The following is an 18,025-nucleotide window of genomic DNA, read 5'->3' as shown; positions in this document are numbered from 1 at the left end:
CTGGTGGTGCAGTGGTTAAAAATCCGCCTGCTAATGCAGGGGACACGAGTTCGAGACCCGGTCCGGGAAGATCCCACATGCCACGGAGCAACTAAGCTGGTGTGCCACAACTACTGAGACTGCACTCTAGAGCCCATGAGCCACAACTACTGAACCTGGGTGCCACAACTACTGAAGCCTATGAGCCCTAGAGCCCATGCTCCACAACAAGAGAAGCCACCGCAATGAGAAGCCCGCACACCGCAACAAAGAGTAGCCCCCGCTCGCCGCAACTAGAGAAAGCCCACGTGCAGCAACAAAGACCCAACGCAGCCAAAAATTAATTAATTAATTTAAAAAAGATTCAACAATGAGCAAAGAAATTGGTAAAACACCTTGGAAAATTTGAACAGGCATTAATTGTCAAGTGATAACAATAACTCTGGGGTTGAATACATGGTAGGACTAAAACAATAGATAGCAGTGATTTTAAATATGGGGAAGTTCAGAGAGAAGTTAGAGCTTTCTTAAATTGAGACCCAGAGTGTTTACGTGATTCGTCCAGGCTCAGGCAGCTAGTATGTGGTGGAGCTCTGACTCCCACTCAGGCAGTCCAGCCGCAGCTCTTGAGCTCTATATCATAGTGCTGCCCTGCTATCCAGTATAAGCCTGATTGTGTGTGTGTGTGTGTGTGTGTGTGTCTATGTGTGCAAAATGTACTTCAATTCTCAGTGTAAAAGTGGTTATAGCTCAGTGGGGGGATTGTGGATGATTTCCAATGTCCCAATACTTTACTGTCATGACTATCATCAGTGCTTACTCTTTTATTTTCCAGTTATATATATACATATGCATATGTATGTGTGTGTGTGTGTGTGTGTGTGTGTGTGTGTGTGTGTATGACTTTTTCAGATCCTATTCCATCGTAGGTTATTGCAAGATATTGAATATAGTTCCCTGTGCTCTGCCGTGGATCCTTGGTGTTTGTCTATTTCACGTATAACAGTAATGCTTCCTCTTACAGTCACACAGCCCTTCACGTTTAGGATAGAGCAACAGGCCCATTTGGCAGCCCTTCTGTAATACTATCCAAGTAGGGTCTTTGCTCCCCAGGGCATCACAGAACTATATGCACAGGGAAACCAGTAAATCGAATGTGGGGTTCTTAAACAACTTTTGGCTGTGAGCCTCTTGAGAATCTGATGGAAGCTGGGTACCTTCTATACGAAATGCACATGTGTCTAAAATTTCAGGAGATTTACAGATTCCCAGTGGCCAAATGTAGACCAAAAGTCTCTGCCCTCAGGTTCAGAAGGAGCCAGGTAAATGTGTCTCACTTACCCAGCAGCTGCAATTACTTAGACCACTGTGGAAAACAAGGAAGAAGGCATCTCCCACGTTTCTCCCCGGCTAAGGTGTCTGTGAGCTCATGAGGCTTTGCCAGTGTCCGTGTTCCTGTCCCCATCCCTGGGTGAACAGACCAAAGCAGTATAAATTTAAATCTATAAATATAAAACTTATATTTTGGTCATGGTGGTGGGGTCAGGGTCCTATGACACATGAGAAGGGGGTGGCAGCTCAAGTGAGGAGACCAAAGGGAGTGGGCCCAGGGACAATGCTCTTTGGATCCCCACTGCCTCAGAGTAGGTGTTCAGGAAAGACACAGGATGTAGTAAAAGATAAACAGAGAGCTAAGCTACTTTATGTTGCCCAGTATATTCTTGATGAGAGACAAAAGCTTGCATTTAATAGCTAGAAAAATCTAAACATAAAAATATAAAGGATAGTCACCACTTTGGTAAAAACAGGTTTAGTCCAAGTGTAAATGAAAACATAGGTCCTTTTCTGTTAGGCTGGGCCAATATTATAGAGAAGAAAGACACACAAGTCAGAGGGGGGTGTAGTATGTGAATCCAAGATGGGAAACACCTTGGAAGAAAAACTGCCCAGGTTTTCCATCTTGCACAGTTCCAGATAGAATCTGCGTCAGAAGGCGCTTCAGGCCCTGCCTGCTGGTGCGTTGGGCAGAACTGTATTTCTGAGCATACAGATGAGATGCCGTAAAGTTCATGCACTGCTGCAGCTCATTTACGTTATTTCTTGGGATTCCCCATAGATCTTCACCCAAAGCATACAATTCAACAAGCTCAGTTTTCTGGTTTCCTAATCCACAGAAAATGAGGAGAAAGGGTTTTGAAGCAAGCCCACTAACGATAGCCAATTAATAGCTAAGAGGAGAAAGGGGTACTAAAAACAAAACAAAAGAATTAGAAAGTGCACATAGCGTGGCAGTCTGGGCCATGTAGCGTGGGAACAAAGCCCATATGTTCCAAGAATCCTCATCACAATAGTTATTTCACAGCCCAGGGCGCGGTAACTTATATTTACTGTTGTCAACATTTGTCATTTTATTTATTTATTTATTTTTTGCGGTATGCGGGCCTCTCGCTGTTGTGGCCTCTCCCATTGCGGAGCACAGGCTCCAGACGCGCAGGCTCAGCGGCCGTGGCTCACGGGCCCAGCCGCTCCGCGGCACGTGGGATCTTCCCGGACCGGGGCACGAACCCACGTCCCCTGCATCGGCAGGCGGACTCTCAACCACTGCGCCACCAGGGAAGCCCCTCATTTCAAAAAAGTATTACACTATATTTGACAAGGGTAGGCAGTACATAATGCATTCTAAGGTGGTTTTTGTAAAAAAAACACAACTGTATAAAATAAAATTTTTAAATTGGCTTCTAAAAAGCAACCCTCAACTATCTGAAGATTTAACTTCTCTGGATAGGATACCCTCTTCCCTTACGAAGCTATAAGGTAAATGAGGCATTGCAGTATTATTCTGGGGGGGTTCACAGATCAAATATCAAACTGAAATACTCTAGCTGTGGTGGTGTGATCTACTAATCAATATGCATGCTATAAAAGTATATGATGGATTAACTCATCAGAAACGCATGAGGAAACGCGCGATCGACATCAGCCACACAAACCTGTCAGGCTGAGGAGGATCCAGAGTAGAAATAAGACGCCGCTCGCAAAGAATGAGACGGGGAGTCGGGTTTCCGCTCCCTGAGCTCTGCGGGGAAGGAAGTACCCTGGACAGTGGGCGCTTCTATAACACGGAACCTTCTCTCAACTCGGTCTTAATGCACAGTGACACGCACGGAATACAGAACGTAAGAACTGAGAGAAAACCACACAAGTCATCTACTTCCACATCCTTATTAGGCGAGGAAATCAGCACCTGAGCTCATCGCACAGTGGGTGGAGCCACCACGGACCCCGCAGTAGTGACTCCCGTCCCACGTCCTGGTTGCTCCTGCTGCTTCTAGGACATTCTCTGTCCCCATTACGTCATGCTGAGGATCACTGGGAAGGCGGTAGACAGAGCATCCTCATCTCTTCCTCCTTCATTCTCAAGTTCAACTGCACACAACTCCGGTCCCCTTAACAAGAATATTGTCATTGGGGAGAGTCTACAAAGAGCTCCTCCCCTCTGGACTTTCCAATGTTCCAAACTTCTCCCCGGCAGTCAAGAGGGAGGGCTACTCTGTACCTGTGGATACCAAGGAGAAAAAGACGCGGCCTCCTGCCTCCAGAAGCTTCCTGAAGCATGGAGAAGTGAGCAGCAAAGAAGATGAGTGTGACAGGCATTCAGGGAAGAGCAAAGGAAGAGGTCGGCGCTGCCCCAGCCGTGGACAAAGCTTCTTAGTGTGGAGAAGCTTTGAAAGAGGAGTAGGGCTTGATCTGGCCTCAAGCATAAAGCCCAGGTTCCTTGTGGCAAGCAAGGCCTTTCATTCCTGGCCTCTGCTTACCTCCTGAGCCACATCTCTCTCCATGTGAGCCCTTATAGTCTATGCTCAATGGGACCAACTGAGGCTCTTTCAACAAGGCTAGCTCTCTCTTCTTCCCTGGATCCCTGCACTCTGTGGTCTTTTTGCTTCAAAAGGCCCCCCTCATATTCCTCCCCTCTACCTGCTCAGTCGTCCCTCTCCTTCAAGTCAGATAATGGCTTCAGGAAAATTTCTCTGAGGCCCCAGCTTCCCAGTGGGTTAGATGCCTCTTGTCTGTGCTCCTGTAGGGCCCATGCTCACCTCATCATGGAAACGAAAACTAAATAGTAGGCACTAGGTAAGCAAAGGTGGGAAAGAGCTTCAATGAGTGAGGAGGGGGGAAGGGGGAGAGGAGGCTTACTCAGGTGGAAGATGTCCTTTGGATAAGGAAAGTAATGCCAGATTCTTAAGGTTTTCTATGGCAAAATGTGTGGCAAAGAGACTGAATCAGTTTTGTTAGGGAGCCCTTAAGGATTCCCGAGCAGGGAATTTGTAATAAATTGTGAGTAATCAGAGATTAGGTGACACAATCCCCAGAAGCAGACCCCAGACGTAACCGGGTATCATGAAGAAGGAGAAAGAGAAATACTCAGAATCAAACCACCAGCCAGTCTTGTGATTTTGTCCAGATTAAACACCTTCTATTTAAAATGAAGATAATAATTCACCTTCATAAATTGTGGGGAGGATTAAATTAACAACGTGGCACAGGAGATGCCCATTGCCTGGGAAGCATTACTAATATTAGCACACTCTTAGCCAGGAAGACACTGGGTGTTACTTGCGGCAGTGCCAGATTTGAAATTAGATTCGGAGACACTCAGCAGGGAGTATTAGAGATGGGGAAGAAATAGAGGCAAAGAGAAGAGAAAAATGATGAGAAACAAAAAGAGAATTTGCAAAGAAAAAACAACACATCACTTATAAACCCTCACAACAAAATTTACCTTCTCTTTATTTTCCTGTCTGATGCTATGTTTCTCAGTATAGTGGCAATAACTTCTGCTGCTTTATAGGACTCAGAATAAATGGCTTCTGAGCTTGATTTACAACCTCGGCAAAGTGTAGGCATTTAATCATCCCCAGCAGCTATTTAAGGTTCCGTATATCACCGTTCAGGAGCGGTTATCTAGGAACCATATAAGGGCAGGAGAGCTGGGCGCTGGTGCTAGGACTGAGGTTCAGGGCTCAGGCACTGGGGGGTTTCCTTGGAAGCTCTACAGTGTGTTTCTTGTAAAGGGATCAAAAGATGCTTCCCGGCTGATTGAGAACCGGGGAAAGCAGCGAACTGCCCAGAAGAGCTTCAGATCATATGAGAAAAGGCCCCATAGCTCACAATGCACTCGTTCAGGAAGTCAGCTACGCCCTTGAGAAAACCTCACACTGAACGCAGCACACAGACAGCGCCGTGATTAAAAACGCCCTTTCTCCGTGCCCTCTTTTACTACCGCTGGCCTTTTAAAGAGCAGACCCAGGCTGTGCCCCCCACTGGAGCAGCATTTCAAGTTGAGTAAGTAAGCAAAGCTCTGGGTCGGCTGCTTTATCCAGGCCACGCTCCAGGCAGGAGGAATTTATTCTTAAACCCTCAAATTTCCAGGCTTCAGAGGAGACTTCCTTATCTACAAAGTAATGAGTGTCATGTCTTTTAAACTCCTGGGTTTGTAAGTGAGAATTTGCGAGGAGCAGGTGGCCTGGAAAGATATGCTGTCAGTGAAAGCTTGCTCTCCTGGTTCCCCTCCTGCTGCAAGCCTGCCCGGCCTTTGTAACAATGTTACAGGAGCTGTGTGACATCCGACAGCTCCCTGAGGGGCAGCCACCCAGTTAGGCAGGAGCGTGCACTGCTGTGTTATCTCAGAGCAGAGACGCCACTGCTCTGCCTTCCATTCAGTCCACGTGGGAGATGCTTCTAACGGGCATGCTTTCAAGGACCTGAGCTCAATCGGAGGGGATGTTGACAGTGGGCAGAAAGCAGCTGAGCCCTGGACTAAGCAGAATTAGAGTGTGAGTGCTGAAGAATGTCTGACAAGGAGTTCTTATGGAGGAAGAGGGGGATTTAAAAGAAATATTTGAGGAACTATTTGACTAACCCACGTGGCGAGCCATACACTCATCCAGCAGGTTGAGGAAGCAGAGTAAACTCTTCTAGCTTCATTTCCGCATCAATCACCAGCTTTTTAGAAGCACGTAACAGAGCACGTCCATCTTATAAGGTCTTTAAACCGAATGAGAAATTGTATCTTGGGCATTTTACATTAGATCGACGTGGGAAAACCACCTGAATGATGGAAGAAAGGACATGGCTGTCTGTGTCAGACCCCTTCCTACCTAGCACCTCATTTAACCCTCACAGCTCTACCAAGGACACACGATTATTACCAGACAGTGAGGAAACCGAAGGTTAGAGGAGTTATGTATCTCGCCAAGGTCACAGAGCTGGTAAGCTGTGGAGCTGGGGTTCTGTTTGCCAACTGAAAGCTGACTCATCTTAGTGGAAGGAACAGGTAGGCAAAGATGACATTTTCGATCACTATCTTAGATCACACTCGTACTAGGACCACTTTCTGTGACATATTCCAAGCAGTATCCAGATTGGGCTGGGGTTTTTAAAAAGTCAAAGTTGTTTTTGTTGTTACTCTTATTATGACCAAATAATTAGGGTGGAGATTGGACAGGCTCTTCAACATTTGATTTGCCAGGTTTCTATGAGATTGGAGTACGTGGCAACAGGATTTCCCTGTTAAGCTATGAGAGTCTTTTCAAGTCTTTGGGACCTTGAGCGACCAAGAGAGACTTGCTCACTCATACCTTGCTGAGAGCCCTCCAGAGTGTCTGATCGAATGGCCCCCAAGTTTGGCAAATGGGTTCTAGTGGTGAGCTATACAGAACGGTATTTGAACTATGGAGTTAGGTCTGAGATCCAGCTCATTTTAGCCATGTACCAGCTGTGTGACCTTGGATGGGTCACCTAACCTCTCTGAGTCTCAATCTCATCACCTGCAAAATAAGGATATGAATAGTGACTACCTAAGAGCATTACTGCCTGCTGCAAGGTAAGCGCTCAACACTGTCTGATTTTGTGGTTGTAATACTCTCCTTCTCCTCGGTTCAACTTTGCCCATTGCCATGGTCACAACAATTGGAAAACTAATCACTCCCAGAACGATGCTGGGAATGTTTCTGTAGGAAGAACAGAGAGCTAGACCTTTTCCTGAACCTGCCTCGATAGGGCCTGGGACTGGGGAGGAGGGTTGCCTCATGGCCCTGGTGAGAAGCACAAAGTCCACCTGACTTGCCTCCCCCTTGGCTACCCAACATTCAGCACTGACATTTTGGAAATCTGGCCCCTCGTTCACAAGTTCTTATACTTAGGACAGTAAAACTGAACGAGGTGTAGACCCCCTGCTGCTTGTAAAAAGCTCTTTTATTTTCTTAGATTCCATATATATGTGTTAGCATACTGTATTTGTCTTTCTGACTTACTTCACTCTGTATGACAGACTCTAGGTCCATCCACCTCACTACAAATAACTCAGTTTCATGGCATGGCACAGGGAGATCAGCTTGGTGCTTTGTGACCACCTAGAGGGGTGGGATAGGGAGGGTGGGAGGGAGGGAGACGCAAGAGGGAAGGGATGTGGGGGTATATGTATAACTGATTCACTTTGTTATAAAGCAGAACCTAACACACCATTGTAAAGCAATTATACTCCAATAAATAAAGTTGTTAAAAAAAAAAAAAGCTCTTTTATGCTCTTGCCAAAGCTAAAGGTGAACCTCCATCAAGTGGCTTATTTATAGTCTGAAGACTTACATCCCACCCACTAGCTCAGGGTTTTACTCAGAAGAGAAAACCCACTTAATGCGCATCTCCCACCACCGTGCTGTCGAGACGCAGGCCACGCCAGCCCTTTGGAGGCTGCCACAGCTCAGCAATAACTGGTGACGTCTGAAGGAGCTGGATCGCCAGCATATCCTTTAGCTCCATCACGTCTGGCATGAGGCGACGAGGAGAAGCTGAACGCCTGTCCAGAAAAAAGTGTGAGTGGGAAAGCGCCCGTTCCCTGAGAGCAGATAGATCCTCGGTTGATTTCTTCGTTGCAAAGTAAACATGGCAGTGTCCTTGCTCTCAGAATTGTGACAGCAGGAAGGTCAAGTACCCTAGTATCATTCATCTTCCTGTCGTTTCACACCTGGAGGGACTGGGAGGGGGGGTGGGGGGGCTTGTGTGAGATGCCATTCTGGGATGCGGAGCTCCTTTGGACCTTCAGGAACTCACCCAGAGCTGGCCAACTCTAACTGTTCAGCGCGTCTCTGGAGTGCATGGAGGAACGAGTGAACCTTGGATTCATCCCGCTAAACAATAGCAAGTTTTACAGTAGATAATTACACTATAAAATGGTTAACAGGGCTTGTTTCCATACACTGAACGCTAATGGTGTGTCAAAGACTCCGCCAAGGTCTTCCCTGGTGGCGCAGTGGTTGAGAGTCCGCCTGCCGATGCAGGGGACACAGGTTCGTGCCCCGGTCCGGGAAGATCCCACATGCCGCGGAGCGGCTGGGCCCGTGAGCCATGGCCGCTGAGCCTGCGCGTCCGGAGCCTGTGCTCCGCAACGGGAGAGGCCACAACCGTGAGAGGCCCGCGTACCGCCAAAAAAAAAAGGCTCCGCCAAGTGCTTTGCCTATTATCTCGGATCCTCACAGCAACCTTAGCTAGGGTTACTGCCAGGTCCCATTTGAGAAAGCCGAAAACTGAAAGAGCTACATCACCCAGAGTCACATAGCTCACAAGTGGTAGCGCTGGGATTGAACCATACTCTTAATCACTGGCCCCTAACCTATGGACCCAGGTCTCGTAAGTACCACCTCGTGAGGAGTCAATAGACTGCACGTGGGCCCTAGTATTTTCTGCAGCCTGAATACATTACAGGCCCAGCTCTTATGTATAGTTATTTTTCAAGTGTTACGCTACTGCATTTAACAAAGTACTAACCACATAGTTAAAAAGAGACTAGCAAGTCTTGTCTGTTGTTCAGCACCCCACCCATCTTCTTATTTGCTCAAACTGAAGTGATGGGTCCCTCTCCACTCCCTTTCTTCCCACTCTTATTAGGGCCCTCCCCATTGAGCCTCCAGATTCATCTCAACTTCTGGTGCACGCAACTTGCAATGCTCATCCTTCACTGTCTGAGCCCCACGGGAACTCACGAGGAATGGCTTTGTTGTTTACACCGAGACACCCTGGGCTTCTTGGCTAGGAGAGGGGGCTGAAAGGAGGCTGTGAAAAATCTTGCATTTGGACCCCAGGGCTGCTCTGCCACTTAGCAACACACCAGTGATTCAGATTTTGATTGTAAGAAGCTCTGGAAGCTTTGAGTTCGGGGTAGGAATGAGACCATAGCTAGGGTTTCATGGGAAGGCATAGTCCTTCTATTCAGACAGACAGGAGAAGCATTTCATCTCTTTTATAGATTACCTACACACATAACATAGATCCTTGCAGGACTATGGTAGGAATTAGAAATTATATGTATCAAACACTTGGCACAAAGGCAATTAACAAAGGGTGTTGTTGACATTGATGTTAGGACGTTTTTAGACACGCCCCATCAGGGGTTCTCACAGTGGGTTCGGCTCCCCTAAGGGCTTTGGAAATATGAAGGTGGTCATTCAGGTGATGACGGCACCTGGGGCAGGGGATGCTAGACATTCCCAATGCTGGACACAGTCCTGCCCATTAAGAGCTAAGCAAATGCCAGTTGTGCTTCCTTTGAGAATCTCTGCTCTTAAATCTTAGATCCTCTCCACTGTGGTCGTCTTCATCTACACCCTTGTCTACCACCAGGAAATCCACTTCCAGCCTTTCAGAAGCTCCGTGGATATTCTGAAATATCTAATCACTCAGGAGCTGAGCAGTGAGCTCCAAGTGTCTTTGCAATGAGCTTGGAATTGGAAGCCTTGAGCCTCAAGTTTTTCCATTGATGAGTCATCATGCTCCGTGTTTAGAAAGTATCCTCTCCTCCCCAAACCTCTTCTTTGTTATTTGTAACTTAGTGATACTGAAACTCCTCAAATGGTTATGAGCATCACGTCAGAAAGCGTACGTGGAAATGCTTGGGAAGCATAAGGTCCTAACAGCTGTACAAAATTATACACTGTAATATAACTGACTAGGAACCAACTTAAGGCTCTTCCCTGGAGAAATCTGATTGGCCTGAGCAATGCTGTGCTGAGCCATATTGGAACGCAAAGCACAAGGAGAACTCAATAATTCTTATCCTGCCTTCTTGAAAATTTGGATATTCTGTTCATCAGGAAGTTTTGTTTGCGTTAATTTTGATTCTAAAAAATATTTTATGACAATGTTATTTCCTTTGATTAATGAAGTGTTTCGGTGCCCCCTTCAATTTTGCATCCCAAGCAAATGCACCAACCCCTCACCCTTGTCCCAGCCCTGGGGCTGAAGCCGTGGCTCAGGCTCCCTGATCTTCAATCCAGATGGTTGTGCTTCAGTGCAAATCTTTTGTCCCTGGTTCTGTATCCTGGGGAAAGAGAGCCTACAGGATTCATTGCCTTCTTATAATAACTCTGTATACTCGAAGGTAGTAATCAAGCTGTCCATCAGCTGCCTTTTCTCTCTGCTGAATTACCCTAACGTGGCTCTTCCTTAGAATGCCTCAGCCTCCTCAAAGAACCAACTTTGCAACTAATTTTCCACCTGGCTGCTGATTTTTTTTTTTTGCGGTACGCGGGCCTCTCACTGTTGTGGCCTCTCCCGTTGCGGAGCACAGGCTCCGGACGCGCAGGCTCAGTGGCCATGGCTCACGGGCCCAGCCGCTCCGCGGCACGTGGGATCTTCCCGGACCGGGGCACGAACCCGCGTCCCCTGCATCGGCAGGCGGACTCTCAACCACTGCGCCACCAGGGAAGCCCTGGCTGCTGATTTTTGAGCTTTCAGTTGTGGGAAAGAAACAATACACTGACAAAAGAATGTCCAGTGTAATTTTATATATTTTGATTTACAATGCATTTCCAATTGTTTTGTCCCCCATTAAAGTACTTGGGGACCAGCTGGTCTTGCACATGGCACCAACAGATACTATTGGAGTCTATTGTGGGGCTTGTATTACCTGGACTGCTCCCCGCCGATGCTTTTCTGATATCCTGAGACTATAGTAAACATAACAGGTAGGGACACTAAGACCAGGTGACTTCTTAGAGCCTGCCAGCCACAACTGAGCTACCATGGAGGACTTTGGAGCGTGGTGGCTTGGGGTCTTAGCTGTACTGTCTGTACTTTTCAGGAGGAGGCAAGTTAGTAATGGCATCAAATTCTGCTGCCCTTAGAAACAACATCTTGTGACCTGATATCCTAGACACTTGCCTGCTTTGAGGTTTTTTTCTTAAGAAAGAGCTGCCATTTATTGACTAGAGCTAATCTGTGATCATGGTCCTCCCCACTTCACAGGTGAGAAACTGAGGATAATAAGAATTTAAGCAACTTGCTCAGGATCCCATAGCTGGTTAGGAGGCGGCTGGAATTTGAAGCTGGCCATCTGGCTTCAGAGTTTGTGCATTTAATCACTAGCCTATTCTGCCCCTTGGACACCATCAACTAGAGTACTTGGGGTTAATCCTTGCAACAGCTCCACATGCCAGGTACTAGATCCATTTCCATTTGATAATACTGAGGCTCCAGAAAGTAAAATAACCTGACCAATTTTTAGCTGTTTTGTTAACTGAGCAAAATCCAGAAAAAAATAGACGAGTTCTTCTGTGCTCACATTTTCCCCTTGGTGGGAAGGGCATTCCTGGGCAAATCAGGCTGTGTGGCCCCATGCAAGTATGCAACTCATAAAGAAACAAGAAATAGACGTATTTTTTATCAGATATTAGGGGACAAGTCGGGAATTCTTGCCAATGTTGTTAGGAATTTAGGTGAAAAAGATCAAAAGGCTCATTGAACAAGAGTGTTTCCTTAGGTCTCCGTTACACACCAGGCTCCGGAGCTGAAATGTACACTCTACTGAACCTGGAGGTGCCAGGTTCATTGTGTGAATGAGTAGATGGGTGCTGATGTAATCTAACTCGTTTCGGTCCAGCCCGGCAGCCTCAGGAAAGACAGAAGTCGGCTGAGGAGGCCAGTTTGTGCTCGGAGGCTCCTGTGCTCTGTGGGCACACCTAGCCCTGCACACGCCCCTGGAGGGTGGCACTTCTCATCACTCACTGTTCTGGGCTCTTACTCAGGCTGTCTGGGTCTAGATGAATGAGATTTACGTCGTTTTAATAAATATTAATAACCATTTTAATCTCAGTAAACCTTTTATATAAGGCGTTCAAATCACTTTCCAGTCATCTCGGGCTCCCCACGAGAGTCAAGTAATCATTCTGCAAAGCTGTACTAACTCTTCAGCCCTTCAGGGTTCCATTAGGCTAGGTCTGTGTGACAGGGAACACTTCTGGGGAGAAAGCTAACAACTGCTGAGGATGGGCGAGGGGCAGCTCACACTCGTCGGCCCTCTGCTGTTCTCAAATATTGTACGCCTGTCTCTATTTTTAACTTATTTACCATCTGTGCTCTATTATATTTGTAGTGGGAGGTTTAATAGTGTTTGCGATAATACTAGAAGCTAACATTAGTTGTTCACCATGGGCCAGGCAATGCGCTGTGTACCTTAAATGCCTTGTTTCATTCAGTCCTCCCAACTACATCATTAGATAACCATCAAGAGGTTGCTTGTCCCAGGTCATATAACCAGTAAATCACATGACAGCATCCAGGTTCAAATTGAGGTTTGTTTGCTTCTAATCATCTTTGGCTATCAGTAAGATGGCCTTATCGTTCACCTTCTTGTTAAAGCCAAAGTGGTTTGGAACAAATAGTATTCTACAATTTGAAACAAACGGCCTCAAGCAGACCCAGCTTTGGGAGGGGTAAGAGGGGTGGAAGAAAGAGATTGTGTGTGTGTGTGTGTGTGTGTGTGTGTGTGTGTGTGTGAGTGAGAGAGAGAGAAGAAAGGATTACTTCAAAGAACCTAGTGAATCAGGAGCCTATAAAGTGAATTTTGAAATCCCTCTCCATCCATAGGATCAGGCTGAATGAGCTTCACATTCATGAGCCATTAGAGCTAGAAGATATCTCAGGGATTACCTAGTTCAAGCTTTTTATTTTACACCTGAGGAAACTGAGGACCAGAGACGTGAAGTAACTCTTTCAAGGTTATCTTAATCATAAAGATTTGAATTATTCCCTTAAAGGCTTGTTTCTTCTTGCTTCTTAACACATTTTGAGGTACATACAGACCAAAGACTAATACAAAACAAGATATTTCATGATGATTTATCTCCTCCTGCGTCAATCATCGCTTACTGGTGTTCTGTGCGTCATCCGTCTTAGCAGATACAAGTTCTCCAACACGTTCAGCCAAGCCCAAATGAACTCAGCATGACCATTCCCCAGAATCATCACATTTTTCTGTTTCGAAATCCAAAATGTTCATGTGCCCTTTTCGAGAGGACAGCTGTTCCCTCTAGTTTAAGACTCACGTCCTGTGTTGATGGTTTACGTCTCAAAAGGAATTCTCCTGTGGTAGATGGGAGTTAGCTGTCTATGTGTTTGCACCATAACTGGACAGTGGGTGGCCCAAGGGGTTGTTTGCTGGAGGGACCTTGTATTTTCATCGTGTTCATCATGTCCTTGTGCTTTGGCACAAGCCCTGGCACAAAGTCTACAGTTGTCACATGTTTGTTGAGTGGATGATATATGCGAGAATGTAAAGACCTGGAAATCTTTCTCATCAGTAGAGCATTGTAACAAGAGGCTCATCCTTAATGCTTATGGAATAACAGAACAGAGGCATAGCAGGGCAGCCCAGGCCTAGGTGCAGACCTGAACAATCTCTAGACTGAGAGCGTTAAAACATTCAAATACCTTTTCAGGGTTAGATTGCTCTATTCCAGTTTATCAGCCAGAAAACAGCCAGTGGTCCCTAAGGTGTCCCATACTAATCACCATTTTTAGGAGGAGGAATAGTCATATGAGGCACTAAAGGGGCGCCCTAGAAATTCCTTTTAATTATATTTGGGGGAGGGGCTCTTTGGTATATTTTTAAAGTTAAACATATGTTTCCCCAAACACCATAATTTCAGTATGATCCCCCTGTGAGAGCTCAAGCCACAGGTGAAGTTTTGGAGATTAATTCATGCATTCTTTTGCATTCAACATTTATTGCCTATTGGACCATGTGCCCAAGAGATAAATAGGAAAAAGTCACAGTCTCCTGCTCTTAAGGAACCTGCAGTCTTGGGAGGAGGGATAAGAAAGAACACACAAGCAAACACGCAATTACAGTAAAGCTAGGTTAAGATAACTTGCTCTCAAGTCAACCCCACTCTGTATTTCACTAGATGTGTGACACTGAATGAGTTCCTTAACTTCTCAAGACCTTGTGTCATCAAATGTAAAATAGGGATCATAGGAACACCCATCATGCAAAGTTCTTGAGTGGATTAAATGAGATAATATATGTACATAGAAATGCGTAGCAGAGTATGTGGTATGTTTTCAAAAATATTAACTAAAATAACAGTGGTTCTTATACTCCAACTGTAACTACTTTAACGGAAATATGTGAGCAGAGGAAGGCACCTCACTGAAACAGGTTGGGATGGAAGGTAGGTAAAGACTACCTTCCCGAAGAACCATAGAGATAGGTGTGAGTCAGTAGGCAGGTTATGTCCAAGATGGTTGGACTTGGCATAAGAAATGGTTGATCCCTCCCTTAAGTAGCTGGTGGGGCAAGTCCAGGGGCTTGGAGGCATGTTGAAACCTCAGCTATTTAAGACAAGGCTTACACTTCCAACCAGAGAGCATGAAAAAGGGCAGAGGGTGAAGAAGAGCAGGAGATGCAGAAGGTGGATCATACAGAGCTTTACTTTACTTGGAAGACCCTGCAGGTCACTGAAGAATTTTAATGAGAGGAGCGACGTCACGGAATTTTGGAAGGGTTACTCTGATGATGGTAAAGACTACAATGGCTCAGAGGAGACTAGACCAGAGGCAGGGACTCCAGTCAGGAGGCTGTCTCAGTGATGCAGGTGAGAAAATAATGAGAAATTACACTAGGGCAGTAGCCATGGGGGCAAAGAGAGTGAAGAGATTTGAGGTGGTTTTAAGAAGAAAGGGGTAGCACTTGGCAATTAATTGGATGTGAGCAGCAAGGGCAAAGGAGTGGTCCAGGAAGACACCCAGATTTCTGGCTCAAGAGACTGGAGGGATGGAAGAGCGGGGAGAGTGGGAAAGATGCTGCACTCACTTGGGACATGTTGAGTTTGCGGTTCTTTATAGGACTTTGCGGGAGAAATGGCTGGCAGGCATTTGGATGGGAAGGTCTGGCACGCAGAAGAAAGGTCAGATACTAAAGTCATGGAGAGGATCCAAGAAATTAGTTCATGTGTTAAAAACACTTGACTTAAAGCCATCTACTGAATCCATTTTTGTTGTTGTTAAAGATGAGAACCCTAAAGACAGAATATATGGTTCTCCTAGAAGACCAGATTTTAATTTTATTAAAACAAATGACCCACTTTGATGAATAGAATAACTTCTGAGGTCTCTTACAATTCTAAAACTGTGATTCTTTTGTTCCAAAACATTGCTGTGGATCTGTAATCACCTATTGATGACAGTAAAAGACCTGTGGCCTTAAAATTCTCTTTGTGGACGTGTAGAATATATACTTTTAAATAAGAGCCCGTGACCTGTAAAGGCATACAGCCCCAAACATGCAGTGACAATGCTTATGAAAAAGAAAAAAACAAATAAAGACACTATCTACATTTACCTACTCTGATCCCAATTGGCTGCAAACAGCAGAAGAATCTTCCTGCCATAGTGATCGCGGTTTTCCAGCACTCCAGGGAACCCATCGATGAGGGCCCTCTTAATGCCAGGATCATCAGCCTTGAAGTTTTTGAACATGTCCAGGTTTAGCTGGCGGTACTGGAAGTACTGGGCCAGGAGTCTAAAGGCATCTGCTTGGTGAAACTTCCTGGCTCGGAGGAATCTCAGGATGAAGGCATCATCTGTGCGTAAAAATCCAATGTCAGGCCTGGTGATGACCATGTCCCTGACTTGCTGGATATCCTGGTGTAAAACGTCTGGGTTTTCATTCAGTTCTAGGCGAGCTTTCTCTATAGTCTCTGGGCTGAGTCCAGCCTGTAAATGGGTCATCTTGGCCAAATCTCCTTTCCAAGTGCTTAATTTCTGATATTTGGGAAGAAAAGAGACTGGTCCCATTCACGTGATGGTCTGCTGAAATTGTGGCCCATTCAACAGTTTTTTTTTCTACCAAGCTGCCACGGAAACAGACAAATAGAGGGTCTTCTTTCTGTTCCTGGAAAGCAGTAGGACATTCAGGTCCTATGTGGTGGCGGCCATCCCAAAGAGAAGCAAAAGCGAGGCCATTGCTTACTGCAAAACAAATGCACACAAGAGACACAAACAGAGATGATACAAAGAAAGTCTGGGTAAGTTAACTGGAACTCAGAAAAGCAGTATATTATGCTGCAGGTCTGATCAGAAGAATAAAGGGTATATTTTCTTTAAAAGAGGATACTTGGCCTAATTTTATTATTGACAACTTCAGTGTGTAATATGCAAGTATTTGCAATACGTTTAGGAAGTTTTTAGTTACATTGACTAGTTAACATGATAGCGTATGGTCAGATTAGTAATAGATTGCTTTTTTATGAATCACCCAAGAAGAGAGAAAAATCCTCCTCTGTTACCGCCTGCTTTATGGGGCCATTCACAGGCTTCCTATCCAGAGACATTATGGCCTCCCATTAGCTTCTTTTCTCCGTTTCTTTCACAGAAATATGCCCTCCCCCACCTGTTTTAAAGGCAGCCATTTGCAGCTTAACAATAAAAAGGGACTTTTAAAAGTCACCCTATTTTCACCCCACAGTACCTAATTACTCAAAACTAAACTCAGTAAACCGGAGCAGGGAGGAAAGGACAGGCTTATGGCTGGAAGTTTGACCTTCAGTCATCAAATTCAACAGCAGTGAGAAAGGGTCTCATGTGCGGACATTTACAAGTGGTTTTACTATTCTACTAAAGACAAAGGGACTTGAGGACTTCCCTGGTGGCGCAGTGGTTAAGAATCCGCCTGGCCAATGCAGGGGGCACAGGTTTGAGCCCTGGCCCGGGAAGATCCCACATGCCGTGGAGCAACTAAGCCCGTGTGCCACAACTACTGGGCCCGCATGCCACAGGTACTGAAGCCCGTGTGCCTAGAGCCTGTGCTCCACAACAAGAAAAGCCGCAACAATGAGAAGCCCGTGCACCACACAAAGACCCAACACAGCCAAAAATATAAATAAATAATAAATAAATTTATTTTTTTAAAAACAAAAGGCAGGGCTTCCCTGGTGGCGCAATGGTTGAGAGTCCGCCTGCCGATGCAGGGGACACGGGTTTGTGCCCCGGTCCGGGAGGATCCCACATGCCGCGGAGCGGCTGGGCCCGTGAGCCATGGCCACTGAGCCTGCGTGTCCGGAGCCTGTGCTCCGCAACGGGAGAGGCCACAACAGTGAGAGGTCCACGTAACGCAAAAAAAAAAAAAAAAAAAAAAAACAAAAGGCAAGGGGACTTGAAACTCTTGGTTGTCTCCCTGGACCTAACCCAATATCCATATGGACTTAAAAGTCATTTTTTCGTATAACTTTTCTGTTGTCCTGAGATATTATTTTACTTATGATAATGATTGTTTTTTGTTTGTTTTGTTTTTCCCTTGGTGAAATAAATTTATTTATTTTTTATTTATTTTTTATTGAAGTATGGTTGAATTATAATGTAGTGGTAATTACTACTGTACAGCAAAGTGACTCCATCATACATATACACATAGTCTTTTTCATATTCTTTTCCATTATGGTGTATCACAGGATACTGAATATAGTTCCCTGTGCTCTACAGTAAGACCTTGTTGTTTTTCCATGCTATATATACTAGTTTGCATCTGCTAATCCCACACTCCCAATCCAACCCTCGCCCACCCACCTCCCCCTTGACAACCACCAGTTTATTCTCTATGTCTCTGATTCTCTTTGTTTCACAGCTAGGTTCATTTGTGTCATATTTTAGATTCCACATATAAGTGATATCATATGGTATTTGTCTTTCTCTTTCTGACTTGCAATCCCAATCCTGG

General features: G+C 45.6%; 1 protein-coding gene across 1 annotated transcript in view; it reads right to left on the bottom strand.

The window, feature by feature from the left end:
• CLVS1 (clavesin 1) overlaps nucleotides 1-16,281 on the bottom strand; it is a 137,215-nt gene extending 120,934 nt beyond the window's left edge. The window contains exon 1 of the mRNA XM_065895580.1: nucleotides 15,653-16,281. Coding sequence (XP_065751652.1) covers nucleotides 15,653-16,107 — 455 coding nt within the window. The 5' untranslated portion in view covers nucleotides 16,108-16,281. The remainder of the gene's footprint in view (nucleotides 1-15,652) is intronic.
• Between the last annotated feature and the right edge of the window lie 1,744 nt (nucleotides 16,282-18,025).

The sequence above is a fragment of the Phocoena phocoena genome, chromosome 17 (genome assembly GCF_963924675.1).
Source record: "Phocoena phocoena chromosome 17, mPhoPho1.1, whole genome shotgun sequence".
NCBI lineage: Eukaryota > Metazoa > Chordata > Mammalia > Artiodactyla > Phocoenidae > Phocoena > Phocoena phocoena.
This window is presented reverse-complemented; position numbering and strand designations above follow the sequence as displayed.